The following is a 23,103-nucleotide window of genomic DNA, read 5'->3' as shown; positions in this document are numbered from 1 at the left end:
GGAAAATATAGGAGTATAACTGTTGTGGTCAATAGATACCAGCCTGTAGGACCTGTCCAAATGGCAGCTGGCCATCTCTGAAATAGACTGTGGCTGGCGACTATAGTAACGCCTGAAGCTAAAGGCCAGGAACTCATCTGGTCTGATGAGATCATGATGGAGAGGGTTTGCAGTTGGCATGGCAATATGTAGGCTTATTAGGGTTAGATGTATGGTGCAGTGTACAGTTTGGTAGTGTATGTTAGTCTATTTTGGTGTTACAACTTATGGTTTGCGCAGACTGTCAATACCCGATGAATTTACAGCAATACCTTTCCGAAAGATTTTACACCTTTTACTTCTTCTAAATTATTTATCAGTCTTTTACAAACACAGTATCAAACAGTATCATTTCTCATGTCCAATTATAGCCACGAGCTGCAGCACGTGTAGGCAGAGGCATCTCGTGCCCAGCTCAATGCACCAACAATTTGGTGAGTATGGCGAGAAAGACGTTCGAATCGATATCAGTTTGGGCAGAAATCTATAGCGTCTATAATATTGCCAAATATGTCCTCAAATGCTCCCGTGGTTTGAAGAATTAATGAATGCCACATCACAAACAGCGTACGGCTCCATTGACATTCTAACGTCCACACTGAAGCAAAAGAAGAACACCCTCTCCGAAGAGAATGGTGTACGCGAGACTAGAGGGATGGATGCTCGAGAGGAGGGGGATGCTCGAGAGGAGGGGGATGCTCCAAGAAGGATGCTGTGTGGTAGGGTAGCGCTGTCGTACGACGTCAGCCTTGTGCACATAACAGGGTTAGGTTGTATTCTAAACTGGGTAGGTGACCACAGAACAATTTTCATAGACACCTTCATCATTAACACCTTTTGATTTTTTTTAACACGGTGACAACTTTATTAACACATAAATACGGTTGAGGTCAACTGGAAAAACGCCAACCTTCTCTACCAAAGGTAAGGAAGAGTATACGTCTCGGTTACATTTATTTGTCGTATATTTTGTTATACTCGATGTTTATCAAGAGCATTTAGGGTAGTATTGCAATAATTGTGTTAAATAGCCTAGTCAATAGTTTTCCACGGCTGTCCACGCGGAGCTGCCGAGGTTATTTTGAGCGAAAGCAAGAACGCACAACCGATAGAAAATGACCCCCCACCCCATCCCTAAATAGCCTGTTAGTGAAAGAGCCAGAGGAGAAGTCAACGTCTGTGTGTAAAATACAAGTGATATAAATCTGTTTCTACAACAAAAACAACAAAGAACGAATCTCCAAAGAACGAATAGCATTTCTAAAAACCACCAAATTTGTCCGGGTTGTCTCGTGGGTAATAATGTAAACCTGCATCCCTGCTCCATCACATATTACCCATTATTACTATTGAAAACTGAGTTCTTCTCAAGCATGACATAACCTGGCTAAATATAGGCTACAGTGCATTTACGTATAGTGGTGAAGACTCTTCCATAGTTTAGTTTATGGTTAATTGGCGTTTATTTAAATAATGACTCTCACCTTATCGCCTCACCCCTTCACCAGTCTGGACAGCTTGCATTTGATTTGATGGTTGGATATATTCACCCTGAACCATAAGGTATAGGCTACACACACTGTTGAGCATCAGAGAATGTTTTTACCATAGGCTATATGTAGACTGTTTATTTTTAAGATAAGCGGCATAAACGGCTGCGTCCTGTTCATTACGCGTAGAACGCGATAAATGACCTTGCCCTCTGTGAACGTGAAGATGAACGAATCTTGCTTAGAAGTTATTTTTTTCTTTGTCAGTGCAGTGTCGCGTTAGTTCTGCTACATTGACCTTGTCATTAAAAAACATGACACATAGGCCTATACAGTCGATTTTTGAAGGCAACTTCGGGTTGTCCCAGCGTCTAGAATGGATAGGCTACGGTTACTGATTGACATGTTGGCCTGATAGAAAGGGCCTTCTGGGAAAAATATTCGATATGATTGTAAAATAATTTGACAACAATTGACACCTATCTCTTTTACAATCCTTTATTCGCAATCACTGTTACATTTTGTTTACTAGGCTATAGCCATAGAATGTTGTTACAATGTCCATGTGTTCTCACCTTGGATAGGATCAACTACAATATGGCCTTTACCAATAGAATGATAGCCTATAAATGTTTATTTTATTTGGTTAACACACTATTTATTAAGATCAAAATGTGGTTGGAAGATGCTTTGTGATTTACATCAGTTCATAATCTAATTGACTAGGCCTATGGATTGGACTACAGTGCTTGCCAAATAGTGACACAGTATTTACTACCCTCCCTTTCATTTGTTATGCTTGTTGTCAATCAAGTCCTGCTGTAGCTACTTGCAAAGCCTGTTGGTGACTCAGATATATAAATGTATGTTTTTCTCTAACCTTGCAGTAATTCCTCCGTCAGTCTCTTGCCTGATTTACTACTCTTTTGATGCTGCAATACTCATTGTAGTGTAACCTTAAGAAGAGATTACTTCTGAAAGGTGTGTGTACTGTAGAGTACAGGGTAAAACAGAATACATTGAGAATGGCATGGCAGCTCAGGTTGGTGACAGCTACAGTCATGCCCATGATGGTACATTCCTCATCAATGCATAACCTTCATTGGAGTTTTGATATTACTCCCTCTGTTGTTTGTGCTTGTTCAACAACCCGTTGAAGCCAGATGAGCCATTTCTAAAGTGGTGTTAAAGGCAGTATTCATTAAATACTGTGGCTATTTGGTCTCCTTGAGCTGTGATGTGGCACAGAAGTACAATCAAGTACATCAAGTACCAGCAAACTAGGGAAGTATTGAGACATCAAGCTCTGGGTGGTTATACTAAGGGAGAGTTGATCTAATCGATACAATAACAATATAATGGAGGTTATCCATTGAAGAGGGGGGGTATCATGGATATGCGACAGCAGCTCCAGCCTCCACGGTTAGCCAGGCGACAGGGAAGGGAGCTGGACTGTTTGGTGGTCTTATTTTCTGCCTGCTACCTAGATTAGCCTTGTCACAAGTTACAACTTGACTCCGCGGTGGCTGTGAGCACTGTGAGCACTGGGGCTTACCGCATTACCATAACACATCCTAAAACAGGCTGAAATAGCCTGTGGACCAGCAACACAGACATTCAACTCATTCTCATTCCCATCCACCAGTATCCAACACATATCGTTGAGATCACTTGATCAGTGCAGGTGTTGCTAAATTTAGACAGTCCACTTCCATCACCACTTAGCAACCCAGAAACACAGGCCATCGGTCAAATACATACCTACGTGTTTTACATTTCTACTCTCTTATAGATTTACCGTACAACTGAGAGATAATCTATGCCTTTTTTCTATCTCTCGACGGAGTTCTCAAAGCACATTACCATCAGTCTTCCACTGACAGCACATTTGCTTTTAATCTGCCATAAGGGGTATCTACCTCAGAGGAACGTAATGTTGTAAACCAAACGGTAAAGCGGCAGTAAACCACACAGTGTAGCTGCACAATAGCAAAACAAATAGCCTCAGTGCACGCAGTAGGAGAACAAGAGCAAACATTGTAGCTGTATAGTAGCCATTTCAAATGCTTCACATTGGCTAAATTCATTAGAGTCCAACAAACACAAATGGTATTAATCCAATGCATAACACTGAGCATGGAGAGCTTGCCATAGTTTCTACATAATGCAGTGGTGAGGATATCTGCATAGAGAGTACCCCAGTCCCCAGCATCATCATCTTCTCCTCTCATAATCCCTGCAGTATATTCTTGGGTTCTGTTAGAGAAATTACCTTCTCCTCTCTGGTATATCACTGCAGTGTACAATTTCCTGTTTGTAAGATTCCCTTTCTCCAGCAAGGACATTTTATACTTTCCTCTCCAAGCTTTCACAATCCAGCACACATAATCACTGTCTTCTCATATTTCAGTTCAAAGCTTGGCATTATTGTGTTAGCATCTACACCTGCTGCTACATTTGAAACAGTAGATTGACTACAACATTGTTGTTATGAGTCATGAAACGACCATGAAAATGGTAAAAACCCTCTACATATCTATTATTTCATACGTATGCATTACCACGCAGGCATTACAGTAGGTATAATCAAATGCCAATAGCTTCTATTAGAGAATCAGAGCCTCCGTTTAAAGGTGGACAGGAGTGGTAAAAAGTAGTTCCCCTTGACATGGATACCACCAACATCAAATTCAAGTACTGGACTGTTAAAACCTATGGACCGTTACATCATTGAAGGATATAACAAGCTCATTGAGTTGTCTCCCTCTGCATATATCACCCATTTCATTCCCTTGTTACCTCTCAAAACTGACATGAAGAAGCCCTCTCAAATAGTACAGTATTTTGTATATTCAACTTTTCTCTAGCAAGGGCAACTGCCACAGATGCTTATAATTAACTTTTTCATTATAGGTACTGCGAATGGATCCACAGCAGTTTTTTCTTTGAATATCCATATAGCAGTGAAGGGAACTAAAATGGATGCTGGGATGACATGCTGTTTGACATGGTGTTGCTAACTGTTGTAGTGAGCCCAGGTTGACTACGCACACTGAGAGGTTCCACCCAGGGAATGATGACAATGATGACGTGACTCATGTTGGGCTGTGCCCTTTCCAGAGGGGACCTCTCTCTCTCTTTCTCTGCAGAACCATGCATACTGTCTGGGTGAGTGGAGCTACTGTATGAGCCATGAAAGGAGTGTGTTTACGCACATCCAAACATGGCACTGGAGCTGGACAGAAAAGAACAGCTAAATCAATAGATATTGTCTCCTCTCTGTTTGCTACTCCTGCTGAACAGCCTCTCATCATCCTCTCTCAGGAATACCTCCACCCTGTAATGCCCAACCCAGGAGTGTCCAGCCTGTGCAGTGTTCAGGCAGCAGGGACACAATGTAATCAAATAAAGAAATACATTTCCTCTGGGACTCTTTCTAGGTACAGTACCAGTCAAAAGTTTGGACACACCTACTCATTCAAGAGTTTTTCTTGATTTTTACTATTTTCTACATTGTAGAATAATAGTGAAGACATCAACACTATGAAAAACACATATGGAATTATGTAGTAACCAAAAACGTGTTTTATATTTTATATTCTTCAAAGTAGCCACCCTTTGCCTTGATGATGGCTTTGCACACTCTTTGCATTCTCTCAACCAGCTTCATGAGGAATGCTATTCCAACAGTCTTGAAGGAGTGCTGAGCATTTGCTGGGTGCTTTTCATTCACTCTGCGGTCCAACTCATCCCAAACCATCTCAAATGGATTGAGGTCGGGTGATTGTGGAGGCCAGGTTATCTGATGCAGCACTCCATCACTCTCATTCTTGGTCAAATAGCCCTTACACAGCCTGGAGGTGTGTGTTTAGGTCATTGTTGAAAAACAAATGATAATCCCACTAAGCACAAACCAGATGGGATGGGGTATTGCTGCAGAATGCTGTGGTAGCCATGGTGGTGTGCCTTGAATTCTAAATAAGCACCCCCACACCTCCATGCTTCACGGTGGGAACCACACATGCAGAGATCATCCGTTTACCTACTCTGTGTTTCATAAAGATAAGGCGATTGTAACCAAAAATCTCAAATTTGGACTCATCAGACCAAAGGACAGATTTCCACCTGTCTGATGTCCATTACTCGTGTTTTTTGGCCTAAGCAAGTCTCTTCTTATTATTGGTGTCCTTTAGTAGTGGTTTCTTTGCAGCAATTCGACCATGAAGGCCTGATTCACGCAGTCTCCTCTGAACAGTTGATGTTGAGATGCGTCTGTTACTTGAACTCTGTGGAGAATTTATTTGGGCTGCAATCTGAGGTGCAGTTAACTCTAGCGAACTTATCCTCTGCAGCAGAGGTAACTTTGGGTCTTCCTTTCCTGTGGCGGGCCTCATGAGGGCCGGTGTCATCATAGTGCTTGATGGTTTTTGCGACTACACTTGAATAAACTTTAAAAGTTCTTGAAATTCTCCGGATTGACTGGCCTTCATGTCTTAAAGGATTGGACCCTTCTTTTCAATTCTCCCCTAAAATGACAAACCCAAATCTAACTGCCTGTAGCTCAGGACCTGAAGCAAGGATATGCATATTCTTGATTCCATTTGAAAGGAAACACTTTGAAGTTTGTGGAAATGTAAAATTTATGTAGGAGAATATAACACATTCGACCTTGTAAAAGATAATACAAATACAAAAACATGTTTTTTAAACTTAAAAAAAAATCATCTTTGAAATGCAAGAGAAAGGCCTAAATGTAATATTCCAGGTTAGGCGCAATTTAGATTTTGGCCGCTTGATGGCTGCAGTGTATGTGCAAAGTTTTAGACTGTTTCAATGAACTTTTGCATTTCTGTTCAAAATGTTGTATCAAGACTGCCCAAATGTGCCTAATTGGTTTATTAATACATTTTCAAGTTCATAACTGTGCACTCTCCTCAAACAATAGTATGGTATTATTTCACTGTAACAGCTACTGTAAATTGGACAGTGCAGTTAGATTAACAAGAATTTAAGCTTTCTGCCCATATCAGATATTTCTATGTCCTGGGAAATTTTCTTGTTACTTACAACCTAATGCTAATCACATTAGCCTACATTAGCTCAACCGTCCTGCGGGTGGGAACACCGATCCTGTAGAGGTTAAAGTAATGATGAACTGTTGTTTCTCTTTGATTATTTGAGCTGTGCTTGCCATAATATGGACTTGGTCTTTTACCAAATAGGGCTATCTTCTGTATACCACCCCTACCTTGTCACAACACAACTGATTAGCTCAAATGCATTAAGAAGGAAAGGAATTCCACAAATGAACTTTTAACAAGGCACACCTATTAATTGAAATGCATTCCAGGTGACTACCTCATGAAGCTGGTTGAGAGAATGCCAAGCGTGTGCAAAGCTGTCATCAAGGCAAATGGTGGCTACTTCGAAGAATCTCAAATCTCAAATATATTTGGATATGTTTAACACTTTTTTGGTTACAACATGATTCCATATGTGTTATTTCATAGTTTTGATGTCTTCACTAATATTCTACAATGTAGAAAATAGAAAAACAAAGAAAACCCTTGAATGAGTAGGTGTGTCCAAACTTTTGATGGGTATTGTATATCGCACACATTGTTGTAGACTACTGTAAGCTGAATACATTTGACCACTGTCCTGTTGGTGGGAGTTTATCACCTCACGCGACCATACATCATCACTGAGGGATGACTTGGCCGCTGCACCTCTGTCCTTGTGCCCAGAAAACCAGGCATGAATAATGGATGGGTGTTTCGATCGGTCCAGGCCACCTCTGTACGCTCAGACCAGAGCAGTCAATAACCGATGGATGTTTCGACCAGCCCAGGCCACCCCTGGATGCTAAAACCAGAGCAGCAGATATCTGAATAATGGGATAGAAAAAAGGAACTGAGTCATAACTTAGCTGTCTAAGTAGATCATATTTCGAAATTTACTGTAATAACCTCACCTCACCCTTTCCTATTTTCCACAACTGTCTTTTTCAAAATGATACTCTTTTCTCAACTTTCTTTGCAGTTTGTAGTAGATTTACATTAAATCAAATGGTGTGTGAGTGCGCGCGAGCTTGTATGCATGTCCTCAGGGGAGTCTCAAGGCTCTCTACCTGTCTGCCTTGCTCTCTACCTGTCACACCCTGGCCTTAGTTATCTTTGTGTTCATTATTATTTTAGTCAGGTCAGGGTGTGACATCATGAAGTATGTGTTTTTGTATTGTCTAGGGGGTTGTATGGTTTAGAGGGTTAAGGAGTATAGATGGTTTAGTGTTGTGTGTAGTTGTCTAGGAAAGTCTATGGTTGCCTGAATGGGTTCCCAATTAGAGACAGCTGGTTACTGTTGTCTCTGATTGGGAGCCATATTTAAGACAGCCATAGGCTTTTAGCTGTTGTGGGTCATTGTATATGTCTAGTCTATGGCGAACGTAAGTAGTTTGTGTGTGCACTTGCGGTTGTAGTTTCACGGTCGTTGTTTTGTTAGTTTGAATAAGTGTTTCGTGTTCATAATAATAAAAAGAAGATGTATTCATATCATGCTGCGCCTTGGTCCTCTCACTCATATCAAGACGATCGTGACACTACCTGTCTGCCTCTCTACCTGTCTGCCTAGACTCTGTCTAGCCTATCATGTAGTGGCTGTTCCACTGGATGTCATTAGGTGAATGCACCAATTTGTAAGTCGCTCTGGATAAGAGCGTCTGCTAAATGACTTAAATGTAAAATGTAAATGTAATGTTGTTGAATATTTTCCAAACTGCAACTCATGCAACTTTCACTTCGAGTTAGATGAAGTGAAATGGTATTGGTTTAATGGTCTTTCAAAGCGGCACCTCATCCGCTCCAAGGGGAACCAATTTAAACACATTTACTAACAAGCTTTCTGGTATTGAGGAAATTATGGAAGTAAAAAAAGACACTCACAAGAATGTGAATTTGGTCTCTCGCTCGATGTGTACACTGGAAATGAGTAATACCTATCAAAGTGTTATTTGCTCCCTGTTGAACAGAAACATACTCCCAATCAAATAGACTTGACTAGATACACATCCTCCTCAGTGTGTATGTGTTTCACCATGGTAGACAGGATGGTACCAGCATAGGTGTTTGTTGACTGGACCCTGTGGGGATCACGTCAAACAGACCAGACGTGTGCCAGCAGTGAGTGGGCCGCACTGACACGGCGCAGCATGCAATGCTCTGCACACATGACATTGAGGCAAGCCAAGGTTTTGTTAGCAAAACCACAAGCGGGAGTATGGTGTGAAAATATGGTTCAACCAGAAACGTGATACATTGGATACTGTTTGAGGTATATTTAAGCAATAAGGCACGAGAGGGTGTGGTATATGGCCAATATACGCCATTGTTGCAACCCCTATTACCAGTCTGTTCAACCTCTCTTTCGTATCGTCCGAGATCCCCAAAGATTGGAAAGCTGCCGCGGTTATCCCCCTCTTCAAAAGGGGGGACACTCTAGACCCAAACTGTTACAGACCTATATCCATCCTGCCCTGTCTTTCTAAAGTCTTCGAAAGCCAAGTTAATATACAGATCACTGACCATTTCAAATCTCACCATACCTTCTCCACTGTGCAATCCGGTTTCCGAGCTGGTCACGGATGCACCTCAGCCACGCTCAAGGTACTAAACGATATCATAACCGCCATTGATAAAAGACGGTACTGTGCAGCCGTCTTCATCGACCTGGCCAAGGCCTTCGACTCTGTCAATCACTGTATTCTTATCGGCAGACTCAACAGCCTTGGTTTCTCAAATGACTGCCTCGCCTGGTTCACCAACTATATCTCAGACAGATTTCAGTGTGTCAAATCGGAGGGCCTGTTGTCTGGACCTCTGGCAGTCTCTATGGGGTACCACAGGGTTCAATTCTCGGGCCGACTCTTTTCTCTGTATATATCAATGATGTCGCTCTTGCTGTGGGTGATTCCCTGATCCACCTCTATGCAGACGACACCATTCTGTATACATCTGGCCCTTCTTTGGACACTGTGTTAACTAACCTCCAAACGAGCTTCAATGCCATACAACAGTCCTTCCGTGGCCTCCAACTGCTCTTAAACGCTAGTAAAACCAAATGCATGCTTTTCAACCGTTCACTGCCCACACCCGCCCGCCCAACTACTGCTCTGGACGGCCCACACCCGCCCGCCCAAGCCACTGCTCTGGACGGTTCTGACTTAGAATATGTGGACAACTACAAATACCTAGGTGTCTGGCTAGACTGTAAACTCTCCTTCTAGACTCATATTAAACATCTCCAATCCAAAATTAAATCTAGAATTGGCTTCCTATTTCCCAACAAAGCCTCCTTCACTCACGCTGCCAAACATACCCTCGTAAAACTGACTATCCTACCGATCCTCGACTTCAGCGATGTCATTTACAAAATAGCTTCCAATACTCTACTCAGCTAACTGGATGCAGTCTATCACAGTGCCATCCGTTTTGTCACCAAGCCACTTATACCACCCACAACTGCAACCTGTATGCTCTAGTCGGCTGGCAATCGCTACATATTCGTCACCAGACCCACTGGCTCCAGGTCATCTATAAGTCTATGCTAGGTAAATCTCCACCTTATCTCAGCTCACTGGTCACGATAACAACACCCACCCATAGCTCCAGCAGGTATATCTCACTGGTCATCCCCAAAGCCAACACCTCCTTTGGCCGCCCTTCCTTACAGTTCTCTGCTGCCAATGACTGCAACAAATTACAAATATTGCTGAAGCTGGAGACTTATATGTCCCTCACTAACTTTAAACATCAGCTATCTGAGCAGCTAACCGATCGCTGCAGCTGTACATAGCCCATCTGTAAATAGCCCACCCAATCTACCTACCTCATCCCCATATTGTTTTTATTTACTTTTCTGCTCTTTTGCACACCAGTATTTCTACTTGCACATCATCATCTGCTCATTTATCACTCCAGTGTTAATTTGCTATATTGTAATTACTCCGCTACTATGGCCATATTTATTGCCTTACCTCCTCACGCCATTTGCACACACTGTATATAGACTTTCTTTTTTTACTATTGTGTTATTGACTGTACGCCTGTTTGTTCCATGTGTAACTCTGTGTTGTTGTTTGTGTCGCACTGCTTTACTTTATCTTGGCCAAGTCGTAGTTGTAAATGAGAACTTGTTCTCAACTGGCCTACCTGGTTAAATAAAGTTGAAATAAAAATACATTTAAATTTTTTTGATTTAGAGTGATGACAGTGGAGTACATACCTACACGGGGGAGTTATTACAGACATCTGCAGTTGGATGAGGTGGCAGAGGGCCAACATGGAGGTGTTGGGGAGAGATAATGTGTGTGTGTGTGTGTGTGTGTGTGTGTGTGTGTGTGTGTGTGTGTGTGTGTGTGTGTGTGTGTGTGTGTGTGTGTGTGTGTGTGTGATTAGAAGTGGAGGTATATGCATCCCTAGTGAGATTTATCCTTAACACAATGCTAAAGCCCTATTGTGTGTACCCTGTCACCAAAACCCCATAGATCAACACATCCATAAAGAGCTAATCTCATTCACTCTTCTGTCCTCAAATACTACTTTACTGTAAACTCCATCCGGAGCATTATGGATAATCTTCCTGATTAGCTAGTTCACGTAAGCACTCGCCAGACTACTATATTGGACAGCCAAACAATACTATATTGTTGAGGCAAACTATGCTCTCGTGGAAGTAAATGTAGTTGTCCAACCCCATACAGTATCTGTAGGATTTCATCAAACCACAGTTTAGTCGAGAGGATATGATTTGAGTGGGAGATTAGACCTCCTGTCGAAACAGTGCACTATCTATCTGTTTGGTGTTTTTAGTCCTACTGTCATCCATCTTCTTACTCCATTACTGGCTGACTTCTCCCCGGCAACCCTGTCTCCTACTAAACTTTTATAAAGCCTCCGCTGAATAAAACGTCACTCCTTTATCACAGGCATTTCTCTCTTTGGTGGGTATATACCCCACTTTGTCAAATGGAGATCTGTTTGAAGTGGATCTAAATGACCGATTTATATGCACATTCACCTAGCTTATCCAAGTGTAGCCAAAGGCTAAATTGAAGTGTCCCTATTCAGCACAGTTGTGGATCTTTGTGGTTTTCTGTGGAAGGGTTTTCTTGCTGATACGAAATATGACAGCAGTTAGCATTCACTGACAGACTCCCCAAGCGACTCATGCCGTTTTCTAATGGGATCTTGACTCTTGTCCTTGGCAGAGTGACTGGCAGTCTGTGATCTAGTGAACTGTAAACAGAGGAGTCAGAGAGAGTCGACTGAAACGGAAACATCATATTCCCTCCTTACTCCACTGTTTGAACAGAGGGAGACACTATGCACAAAGTCAATACTGCTAACGGTACGAATTTATACACTGAAAGGTATGTAGGGTCTCATGTGCTGTGATTAAACAAACAGGGCTTTTGGACAGCCGTCCAGACCACTGTACTGTGCAAACAAACCTTCTATTGAGTTATATGGCCTACTCCACTGTATCTGTTTTCATTGACTTGTGACTTTTATTGATTGTCTCACACCTTATACCGCATTACATAAAGTTGGGCCTGTGTCTCTACAATTCTCTTTCAACATACATACAGTTTTTCCACTCTCATAAACTTTCTTGGCTGGATTAATAGCCTTGGTAGCATTAGCACTAAGCTAAGTCTGAAACATGCTATAGTTGTTTTAAGCCACGGTGTCGTACCCTTCTGGCATAGAACTGTCTGAACTTGTTGTTGATTTTAGCTTCAGCATATATTCCTCCATTACTATTACCACTATGGTTTTATGGTGGAAATGGGCAGTGTTGTATCACATTTAGCAAATGGTTGCTCCTGTTAGCATTAACAATGATTTTGATTGGAATTTGACCCATACAATTTCAGCTGTTAACAGTTGCCTAGCCCAGTGCTCGAGTCTACATTTACTAGCTGTATTTTATCTGTGGTAGGGCCTGTTAAGATAAGCAAATAAAGTAGCTTCAGCCAGAGCATAAGACTGTTCCGCTTTAGTGCACTGCCTCAGTTTTAACGTGCTAGCTAGCGTTATCTTATTTCCTGTTTCTCTCTGCTCTCTTTTGTTGTTAGCAAGCTGCTGCTCTGTTCCAGTATTGTGTGTGGTGTAGAGAGGAGCTCCACTGACCCCCTGGCATCCTCTCAGCTCACTAGAAGGAAATAGGTTTACATAATTAAGTCTTTCATCACTGGCAAATGACAGCTAGGGTTTTGGTGCGGCTCCTCTCGGACACTTAATTTATTATCAATTTACACTTCATTAAAGATGCCAGGCCCAATAGGAGATGTGCTTTACTTTGGAATAACTCATTACGTTGTTATCTTATCGACTTTCTTGCTGTTTATCCCATATATTAAGCCTTTTGTTGTTGCATATTTCCAGAAGGATTTGCTGTCCTGTTGCGGCCAAATGTCCATATCATGACTCACAGATTAGTTAAGGGAAATTAAATATTCTCAGCTAGATTTTTTTTTGTGCTAACAACCGCGTACTTGCAGCAGCATGACTCTTATGTAGAGAATGGTTTATTATTCCAGGCTAAAGAGCCTATCTGTACCTACTCATATCGATAAGTAGTGGGGATGGTAAAAGGGTAATCTGATGGTGATGGCTAGCTCATTGCATTTAGATGGAGTAGTGAGTGGCTCCTGGTGTGAAGGTCGGCTGGCGCCTCCGAGAGAGATTGAGGCCCTGTGCGAAGATCAAGATTTCTAGACCAAGAGCAGAGGTGGGCGGTTTTATGTGCCCTGAAGATCTTGGATTGCTAAGAGATGATAAAATATGCTTTTGGTTTTTGAGCAGCTATTTTACAGAATAGCTAAGCTCAGTGGGCCATTAAAGTACACCAGGGTATCTAGAATGGGGTAGGTGAGTAATAGCCCTCTTAAGCTATTAAAGATCAGGAGCAGAGGTTAGACCTTTAGGGAGTAAGGAGTAACTATATTTCAGTAGGTGGGGGAGGTTTAACACAGCTTTTACTCTTCTGTTTTATTGTCACGTTTTCTTATCCAAACATATAACTAAATATGTCCTATGGGAGGGCCTCATTCATCTTCTCTGACTACACATGAAATACAGTTGAAGTCGAAAGTTTACATACACTTACGTTGGAGTTATTAAAACTAGTTTTTCAACCACTCCACAAATGTCTTTTTAACAAACTATACTTTTGCCGAGTTGGTTAGGACATCTACTTTGTGCATGACAGAGGTAATTTTTCCAATAATTGTTTTCAGACAGATTATTTCACTTATAATTCACTGTATCACAATTCCAGTGTGTCAGAAGTTTACATACACTAAGTTGACTGTGCCTTTAAACAGCTTGGAAAATTCCAGAAAATTATGTCATGGTTTTAGAAGCTTCTGTTAGGCTAATTGACATAATTTGAGTCAATTGAAGGTGTACCTGTGAATGTATTTCAAGGCCTACCTTCAAACTCAGTGCCTCTTTGCTTGACATCATGGGAAAATCAAAAGAAATCAGCCAAGACCTCAGAAAAAAATTGTAAACCTCCACAAGTCTGGTTCATCCTTGGGAGCAATTTCCAAACGCCTGAAGGTACCACGTTCATCTGTACAAACAATAGTATGCAAGTATTAACACCATGGGACCACGCTGCCGTCATACCGCTCAGGAAGGAGACGCATTTTGTCTCCTTGAGATGAACCTACTTTGGTGCAAATCAATCCCAGAACAACAGCAAAGGACCTTGTGAAGACGCTGGAGGAAACAGGTACAAAGTATCTATATCCACAGTAAAACCAGTCCTATATCGAAATAACCTGAAAGGCCGCTCAGCAAGGAGAAGCCACTGCTCCAAAACCGCCATAAAAAGCCAGACTACAGTTTGAAACTGCACATGGGGACAAAGATTGTACTTTTTGGAGAAATGTCCTCTGATCTGATGAAACAAAAATAGAACTGTTTGGCCATAATGACCATCATTATGTTTGGAGGAAAAAGGGGGAGGCTTGCAAGCCGAAGAACACCATCCCAACCGTGAAGCACGGAGGTGGCAGCATCATATTGTGGGGGTGCTTTGCTGCAGGAGGGACTGATGCACTTCACAAAATAGATGGCATCATGAGGGAGGAAAATTATGTGGATATATTGAAGCAACATCTCAAGACCTCAGTCAGGAAGTTAAAGCTTGGTCGCAAGTGGGTCTTCCAAATGGACAATGACCCCAAGCATACTTCCAAAGTTGTGGCAAAATGGCTTAAGAACATTAAAGTCAAGGTATTGGAGTGGCCATCACAAAGCCCTGACCTCAATCCTATAGAAATTGTGGGCAGAACTGAAAAAGCATGTGCGAGCAAGGAAGCCTCCAAACCTGACTCAGTTACACCAGCTCTGTCAGGAGGAGTGGGCCAAAATTCACCCAATTTATTGTGGGAAGCTGGTGGAAGGCTACCCGAAACGTTTGACCCAAGTTAAGCAATTTGAAGGCAACGCTACCAAATACTAATTGAGTGTATGTAAACTTCTGACCCACTGGGAATGAGATGAAAGTAATAAAATAAATAACTAATTTTCTCTGCTTTATTCTGACATTTTACATTCTTAAAATAAAGTGGTGATCCTAACTCACCTAAAACAGGGAATGTTTACTAGGATTAAATGTCAGGAATTGTGAAAAACTTAGTTTAAATGTATTTGGCTAATGTGTATGTAAACTTCCGACTTCAAATCTACGTCCTCTGGTTGCTAGATTGAGATGTCTTACCAAAGCAGACCGCTCCCAACAGAGTCATTCTGTGTAAGGATCCTTGTAAACTATGGCCCATTTACCACTAATGATGTTAAGGCAGGAAACTCCTGCACCAATACAGGCAGGCACAAGGGACAAAAGGTTTTTGCATGGTGACATATTCTGATACATTATCTGTCTGTTTCAAATCCTATAATTTTCTCTTCTTTGAATGGAATTTATATCAACATGGATTCTTTGGATTCCCTCTGAGCCCACATTTCCAATCTCATTTCCAATTAATACACTGTTGTCAAAGTATGCAATGATTCAATGTATTCTTAGAGAGGCTGCTGGCATACAAATCAGCATATAGAACTATTCTTGAGCTTCCGCCTCTTTACGCACTAACTCCATGTGTAATGCAACCACAAGGTTGTTGCTCCCTTACTGCAAGCCTCATGTTTTATACATACTGTATGTCTGCTCTTGTTCACCTGCCAAAGGTCCTACAGGAGGATTTCACTTTCAGATTTACCTCCTTATGTTTTTCAAGTATTTCTTTAATATAATTCATATTCCCACCTGCACGACAAGCTCTGTACAGTAGGAATGGAAGATTGTCTCTCTTGTGCTTTCTCTTCCCTGAAAGATGCTTGTGGTACAATGGACCCAGGTTTAAATGCAATGGCTTCAGGATTCTCGAGCAATACAGATGTAGGATCTAAATTTGCGCCAGTTTGCTACAGCAGGAAAATAACCTTACAGCAACAGGCAATGTGAATTATTATGTGGATAATAATTTATATACATTTTTGTAGGGGTTGATACATTTTTCGTTAGGGCAAATCAAGTCTGAAATTTCAAAGTGGAAATTACAAACTTTAGAAGCCTTTTTAAAACTCAAATACACTACAAGTTTGCATTTCCTGCTGTGCATGAAAATTCTCAGGAACAAAAAAGTGATCAGATTAAGATCCTACATCTGTAGTTAGCAGATGGGGTCTGACTCAGTCAGTGATTTCAAGGGCTAGTAGGAGCCATCTCACTCACTGCCATTTATATGGAAATCAGGCTTCTATGTACCACTCTGGTGGCACCTAATGCGCACTTTACCGTGTGAAGTGGATGAAGCAAATCCACATACAATATACTGGCCTATATTAGCCCAGCAGCGATCAAGGAGAGGACATGACATGTAGAGAATTTTAACATGTAATTCAATGCAATCTAATTCATTTACATTGACATGCAATCATGTTTCAGTGTCACAGTATCTGCTAATACAGTGCATGTTTGGAGGAACTGGTCATACATAGGACACAAAGCTGGGATAATATGTCATATTCATATGAATTTAATCATTTCCATCCATTGTATTCATATTATTCTCAATGCATAGATATCACCAAAGTCACCTTTATATGTGTGGCACATTAGCGCTCCTTACCTTGTTAGAAAAGACAGAGGGCATGACTGACTGATATAGCTGCTGTTGTTTCCGGGGTTCATTTTCAGTCTAAGTGAGTGTTTCTTGGAAACACATTCTTCCCAGAAGACCTTTGGGTTCAGTGATCTCTGCCAGTCTGTTGTCTGAGCAGCTCCCCAGCCCTCCATCCTCTTCTCCAGTTTCTGTCCTTCTCTACTCTCCTCTCCTCCACTCTCATCTCCTCCAGTTTCTATCCCATCTGATCTCATGCTACTTAGCCAGGACACTCCTAACACAGTACAGGAAGTAGTCAGTTTGGTAAGGCTGTAATAGTAGCCTGTTACACAGTTGACTTGGTAATTACGTACGTGCCTTTTAGGTACCAGGTACTGAATCACAGCACCAGAGAGTACCCCTTGTCCAACAGGTACTAGCTGAAATAGGACTGTAAAATAAAGTGTTAACAGATAAAAGGGGGGCCACTAACCAAAGAAGGGTGGGGACTGTTACAGTATTTCAGAGTGTGTGCATGGTCATTGGGTTCAGCTATGGTCTATGGATCCTCCCTGAGGCCTGTTCTCTTCTCCTGCTGTGTCTCCTCCTCTTCAAAGGGCCAGAGAATCCAATAGCATTAGGCAGCCACAGTGGGCACCAACACCACTCTATAAAGGGATCAGCTTCCTACGTCTCCTACACACCACCATTTAGGATTGGTGTTATTCTCAAACTAACAGCATACAGTCACATTTCTGAGATAATCAAATTAGTATTCACTAAAGAAACATCATATTTTAAGGTTGTATAGTAGGCTAGGCTATATATTGTGCATGGATTTCAATTAACAGTGTGCAGACTTTCTCTCTAAAGATATTGTATATTAATCTGACAATCTAACTGCATCTGTTTCCTTTTGCTGTATTCCTCTGTGAGACAAATTAGATGTGGCTGTGTGTGTTATGGTGACAGAGGTGCAAGGAAAAGAGCAGGCCACTCGGCTGCCCATTTTTCTGTCAGCCTTGTTCTCCGGGTCAAGGTTTAACCTGCCTGCTATCTCTGGAGACTCTAGCAGGAGAGAGAGACTGGGAGGTTAAACGGCACGGCCCAGGCAGGCTAGCGTTGCCGATAGGGGCACGAGGAGAGGAATACACAACAGAAATAACAGAGTGAAGCTGAGGACCAATTATCCTCACCCACAAATAACAGAGAGAGAGAGCCAGGGGAGGGAGAGAGAGAAACAGAGATAGGGAAGGAGGGACAGAGAATGAGCAAGAGGAGAGGGGGAGAATGACAAGAGGGAAAGAGATGAAGGATGGGGAAAGGAGAGAGGAGGAAGACAGGGAAGGAGAGAATAGAGAAAGAGAGAGGCTGAGACGAGTGGGGAAAAATGAATAAATAGGGAAGGAAATGTGGAGGAAAGGGGCTGCCTAATGCTATTGGATTCTCACTAGACACTCACCAGACACTCACCAGACTCTCACTAGACACTCACTAGACACTCACCAGACACTCACCAGACACTCACTAGACACTCACCAGACACTCACTAGACACTCACCAGACACTCACTAGACACTCACCAGACACTCACTAGACACTCACTAGACACTCCCCAGACACTCACCAGACACTCACTAGACCACACTAGATGCACACTAGGCACTCACTAGAAACACACTAGACACTCACTAGACACTCACCAGACACTCACTAGACACTCACCAGACACTCACTAGACCACACTAGATGCACACTAGACACTCACTAGACACTCACTAGAAACACACTAGACCACACTAGACACACACTAGGCAAATTTAGAAAACATTATACCACGCCACATCAGTTCACTGAATACCACAAGATGATTTTTAAGTTGATATAGCTAAAGGACTAAGCTATCTCCCAAAGGAAACTGGTAGTGCTACCTAGTTGCCTACAGTAGCTCATCGTATTAATCCATTCATCTGCTAGACATGTAGGCTTATGTCACCCCATTCTCCAGATTGTCAGACAGGAAATACTAATGTCTCTTTGTAGACTTCCTGGGAACAAATGTAATTGCAGTGCTCCTAACTGGGTCGTCAGTGTCGCAGTATGTTCCCTTGAAGGTTTGATTCAAGCCTAGAGCCATTGGAAATGCCATGCTGTGACCTGTGGATGGGCTGGGAGAGACCTATGAGATAACTGGTGCTCAATCAATGCAGGCCACTGAGTTAGAACAGGAGCTCTTCTGTCATTTTCTACTTAAAGCTGTCATGTCCACTTATTAAGGACATTACATTGGGTCAGATAAGGTGGGCTGACTGGTTTCAGCCGTAGGAATAAGGCCATTTGTTGAGAATCATGAAGACGGGTATTGAGAACCTCCATGCGGTTACTGACTTCACTTGAGTTTGGCTTTCTGTGGCATGTGCAGCACAGGAGGCAGGACGGATCATAATAATGGCTGGAATGGAGGAATTGGAATGGTGTCAAACACGTGTTTAATGTGTTCGATACCATTCCATTTATTCCGCTCAAGCCATTACTATGAGCCCGTCCTCCTAATTAAGGTGCCACCGGCCAGCTGTCATGTACAGACGCAGGTGTATACTCTTATGACATTTACAACAGTATGGAAACACCATAGTTTGTATTTCTTGATTGAAAGTTGACAGAGTGAGAATGAGTGAGGACTGTGATGGACAGTTGATGCTGCGTAGTTTCTTTCCACAGTGTTGGAGGTGCCGTTCTAACACAATCCTCTCTTTCATTCCAGGTCTCAATTTGGAGGAAAATATTCTGTCTGTAGCTGATAAAGGAGCTGTCCGTGGCACTGAATTCCAGATCCACAGATATCCCCAGTGCACACCCATGCCCTTGTGCCACTCCTGATATCTCCCGTTCCTAGCAGCAACCAGCCTCACAGCCAGAGCCAAGATGGACGACGGCTACGGACGAGACGGACGGCAGGACTTCGTCCGCGGCGCCAAAGACATCGCCAAGGTGGTGAAGAAGCAGGCGGGCAAGAAGGTGGGCCGCAGTGTGGACAAAATGGCCGACGAGTACACCAAGCGCTCATACAAGCGCTTCGAGGAAGAGGACGATGATGACGACTACCCCGTGCAGCAGAGCCAAGATGGCGACGGCTACTACCGCAACGACAGCCGGGCCAACGACGACGAGGGCGGCCACAGCGACTCCACGGAAGGTCACGACGAAGACGATGAGATCTACGAGGGCGAGTACCAGGGGATCCCCCGGGCGGAGTCCGGCAAAACGGGTCCGGTGGACGGGATGGCCCCCCAAGCTCAGATCAGGGACCTGGCCCAGTTCGAGGCGGAGAGGAGGAAGGATCAGGAGGAGCTGGCCCAGCAGTACGAGACCATCCTGCAGGAGTGTGGCCATGGGAAGTTCCAGTGGACGCTGTACTTTGTGCTGGGGCTGGCCCTCATGGCAGACGGTGTGGAGATCTTCGTGGTGGGCTTTGTGCTGCCCAGCGCAGAGAAGGACATGTGTCTGTCAGAGGAAAGCAAGGGCATGTTGGGTAAGATGGTTCTAATGGCCAGCCTGCTATTGATTATTCTAACTGTATTACTCTCTCTCTATTCCGGTTCCCTTATTCCTCTTTCCCTCCTTGTTTATTCGCTCTTTAGCCCTCTCTATATCTTTTTCCCTCTCACTCTCTTTTTCCTTTTCACTCTATTTAGCCCTCTCACTCTCATCAGTTTGTCTGCATCTCTTTATTCCCTACAAAAGCAAGCTTGAGTTCAAAGAGGAAGTCTATTCAAGGGATACTTCAGGATTTTGGCAATGATGCATGCATGCTAGTAGATACCCATAGACTTCCAGTCATTGCGTTAACACTAGTTAGCATTGGCTCGAGAAACTACCTCTAACGTCCTTCATACTGGGCTCCCGAGTGGCGCAGAGGTCTAGGGCATTGCATCTCAGTGCAAGAGGCGTCACTACAGTCCCTGGTTCGATTCTAGGCTGTATTACATCCGGACGTGATTGGGATTCCCATAGGGCGGCGCACAATTGTCCCAGCATTGTCCGGGTTTGGCCGGGGCAGGCCGTCATTGTAAATAAGAATTTGTTCTTAACTGACTTGTCTAGTTAAATAAAGTAAATTTTAAAAAGCGAGACATAAAAATGCTATCCAGAAATTCATCTGATGCTGGGGAAGTAGATAAAGGGCCGCATTGCCAAAATCCTGAAGTATCCCTTTAATATAAAATGTACCCCATGCCACATTTTCCCCATACTCTTATTATTTTAACACACTTTATATGAAGTTACAGTAACTAAAGGCCTTTAGGATTCACTGCCCATGTAACTACTGAACGCCCCCTTTAATTCTCAAACCATCTCTGAAATCCAAGCCAAATCCTATACATGCTTTGGTTCAGGTGTTTTATAGCAGAATATACTGCACACTGGAGACCATAGCATAGGCCCATTAAGAGAATGGTGTGTGCTGTGTGAAGTTACTCATGTGACCATTTCCCTTCCTGGAGGATAATGTCCATTCCATGCCTAACACGCCATCTGTCTTTGGCCATTCAGCAAGGACACAATGAACGAGGGCTATGGTCCTAACACATTTAACTCATTCTCCGTTTTTACTGGCAGGCTGTGTTATGCATGTTGTTTTTTATCGATTCATTTTGTTTGTCTTGTTGCTTTTTGTTTGATGTGGGGAGTGAGGTCCGCGTATTGAATGGCGTGTTCAAAGGGGCATCATGTTTTTATAGCGCAGCAGGATTGAGAATGGATTCAAACAACCTCTCTCCATCACCATTACGTTCTCCTCTCTTGTTGTTCGGCCAAAAGTCATACTGATCCATATTGATTATTTTGTCAATGGTAGGTTTCGCTCTCATATTTAGATTAATTCAGTGAATGATCATATTCACTCCACATAACACTGACATAGAGATGACTCATTTGACATCCAGTCATGCATGTGTGGGTTGTTTTCTAGTCGACATATGGCATGTGTGCATGTTTTCGTATGTAATGGATGTGTAGGTATGGACCCAGCAGTGACACTCCCCCTCATGTGCTCTGGCAGGCGTATATGTTTGTGTTTGTGTCTCTGTGAACTGTATGTGTGGTCTCTGGCTGACGACTGGCTTGCATGTGTATCTCTCTCTCTCTCTATGTCCCTCACTGGGTCTCTGTACGTGCTGTGTTGGGGGAGCCAGTATGGAAACAAGGCCCTTGGTCTCTCCCCTGTTACACAACATGCCTGACTCATGCTGGAGTGCTTCACTCATGTATGCCGCTGTGCCACCCATGGGTCCTAGTGTCCTCGCTGTTCCCTCCTCCCTGACTGCCATTGTGTTACCCTGCCCGCCATTGTATTAGTAGTCAGAATAGACCGCTGTTAGTGTTGTCAAGGAGCCAGTCTCTTTAACCTGACGCTGGCGGAACCACACAGTGTATGTGTGTGTGTGTGTGTGTGTGTGTGTGTGTGTGTGTGTGTGTGTGTGTGTGTGTGTGTGTGTGTGTGTGTGTGTGTGTGTGTGTGTGTGTGTGTGTGTGTGTGTGTGTGTGTGTGTGTGTGTGTGTGTGTGTGTGTGTGTGTGTGTGTGTGTGTGTGTGTGTGTGTGTGTGTGTGTGTGCGCGCGCGTGTGTGTGTGTGTGTGTGTGTGTGCGGCAATGACCATAATATATTCACCCCTGCTGCACCCATCCAGCAGCGGTAAGCATCCACAATAGTCAAAGACGTGAATTTGGAAATCGTGACACTGTGCTTGGAACATCCATTTTTTTTCACAAAAGACAGAAAGGTACATAGCTACAGATGCAAATGGAGAATCTTTGGTTGCCCTTTTACGGTAGTACTGTCTGCCGCTCAGCAAGAGATTTATGGAGAACTGCTGGAGATGTAGCTGTAAGATTTCACTGTCAGACAGATTTAACACAGTTGAGCAGATACACTTCATTTCTACTGACATGCAATATCAAGACTCCATTTTCTAAAATGATACCATTGGGTCTTGTTGACAGTGTGGTTATATTCAAACCGTTAGTCACGGTGCCTTTTCTCTTTACCGTGGTTATGTTTTCAAGGTGGATGTTAACATAGCCATAACCTTGGGGAAATTCACATGGTCCCCTTTGGTCTTTTCATTGTGTGCTTGTCTCTTGTTTTCAGATAGCTCGGCTGGTAGCCCTGAGGGTAAAGAGAACCTTTCTCTCCCGGTGTCTCCTTGGCCTTTAGATAAACATGGCATAAACTGCTTAGCATATCAACGGAAGGGTGGGAGAGATGGAAGGAGGGAGAGAGGGATGATTAAAAAAGGGCTGGACCGTGACAGCAGAGCAGAGGTGTGTCTGTTTTACTCAGCAAAGCAAGGAGGAACATGGTTAGCATTTACGGGACTGTGAAGGCAGTGTGTT

At 43.0% G+C, this 23,103-nt stretch overlaps 1 protein-coding gene across 1 annotated transcript in view; it reads left to right on the top strand.

Moving 5' to 3' along the window:
* The first annotated feature begins 447 nt into the window (after window positions 1–447).
* The window catches only part of LOC129837826 (synaptic vesicle glycoprotein 2A-like), a 73,450-nt gene continuing 50,794 nt past the window's right edge, over window positions 448–23,103 (top strand). The window contains exons 1-2 of the mRNA XM_055904286.1: window positions 448–963; window positions 19,472–20,239. Of these exons, the coding sequence (XP_055760261.1) occupies window positions 19,633–20,239 (607 nt within the window). The 5' untranslated portion in view covers window positions 448–963; window positions 19,472–19,632. The remainder of the gene's footprint in view (window positions 964–19,471; window positions 20,240–23,103) is intronic.

The sequence above is a fragment of the Salvelinus fontinalis genome, chromosome 38 (assembly GCF_029448725.1).
Source record: "Salvelinus fontinalis isolate EN_2023a chromosome 38, ASM2944872v1, whole genome shotgun sequence".
Taxonomy (NCBI): Eukaryota; Metazoa; Chordata; class Actinopteri; order Salmoniformes; family Salmonidae; genus Salvelinus; species Salvelinus fontinalis.
The sequence above is the reverse complement of the archived record's forward strand: the minus strand, read 5'-3'. Positions and strand labels throughout refer to the sequence as shown.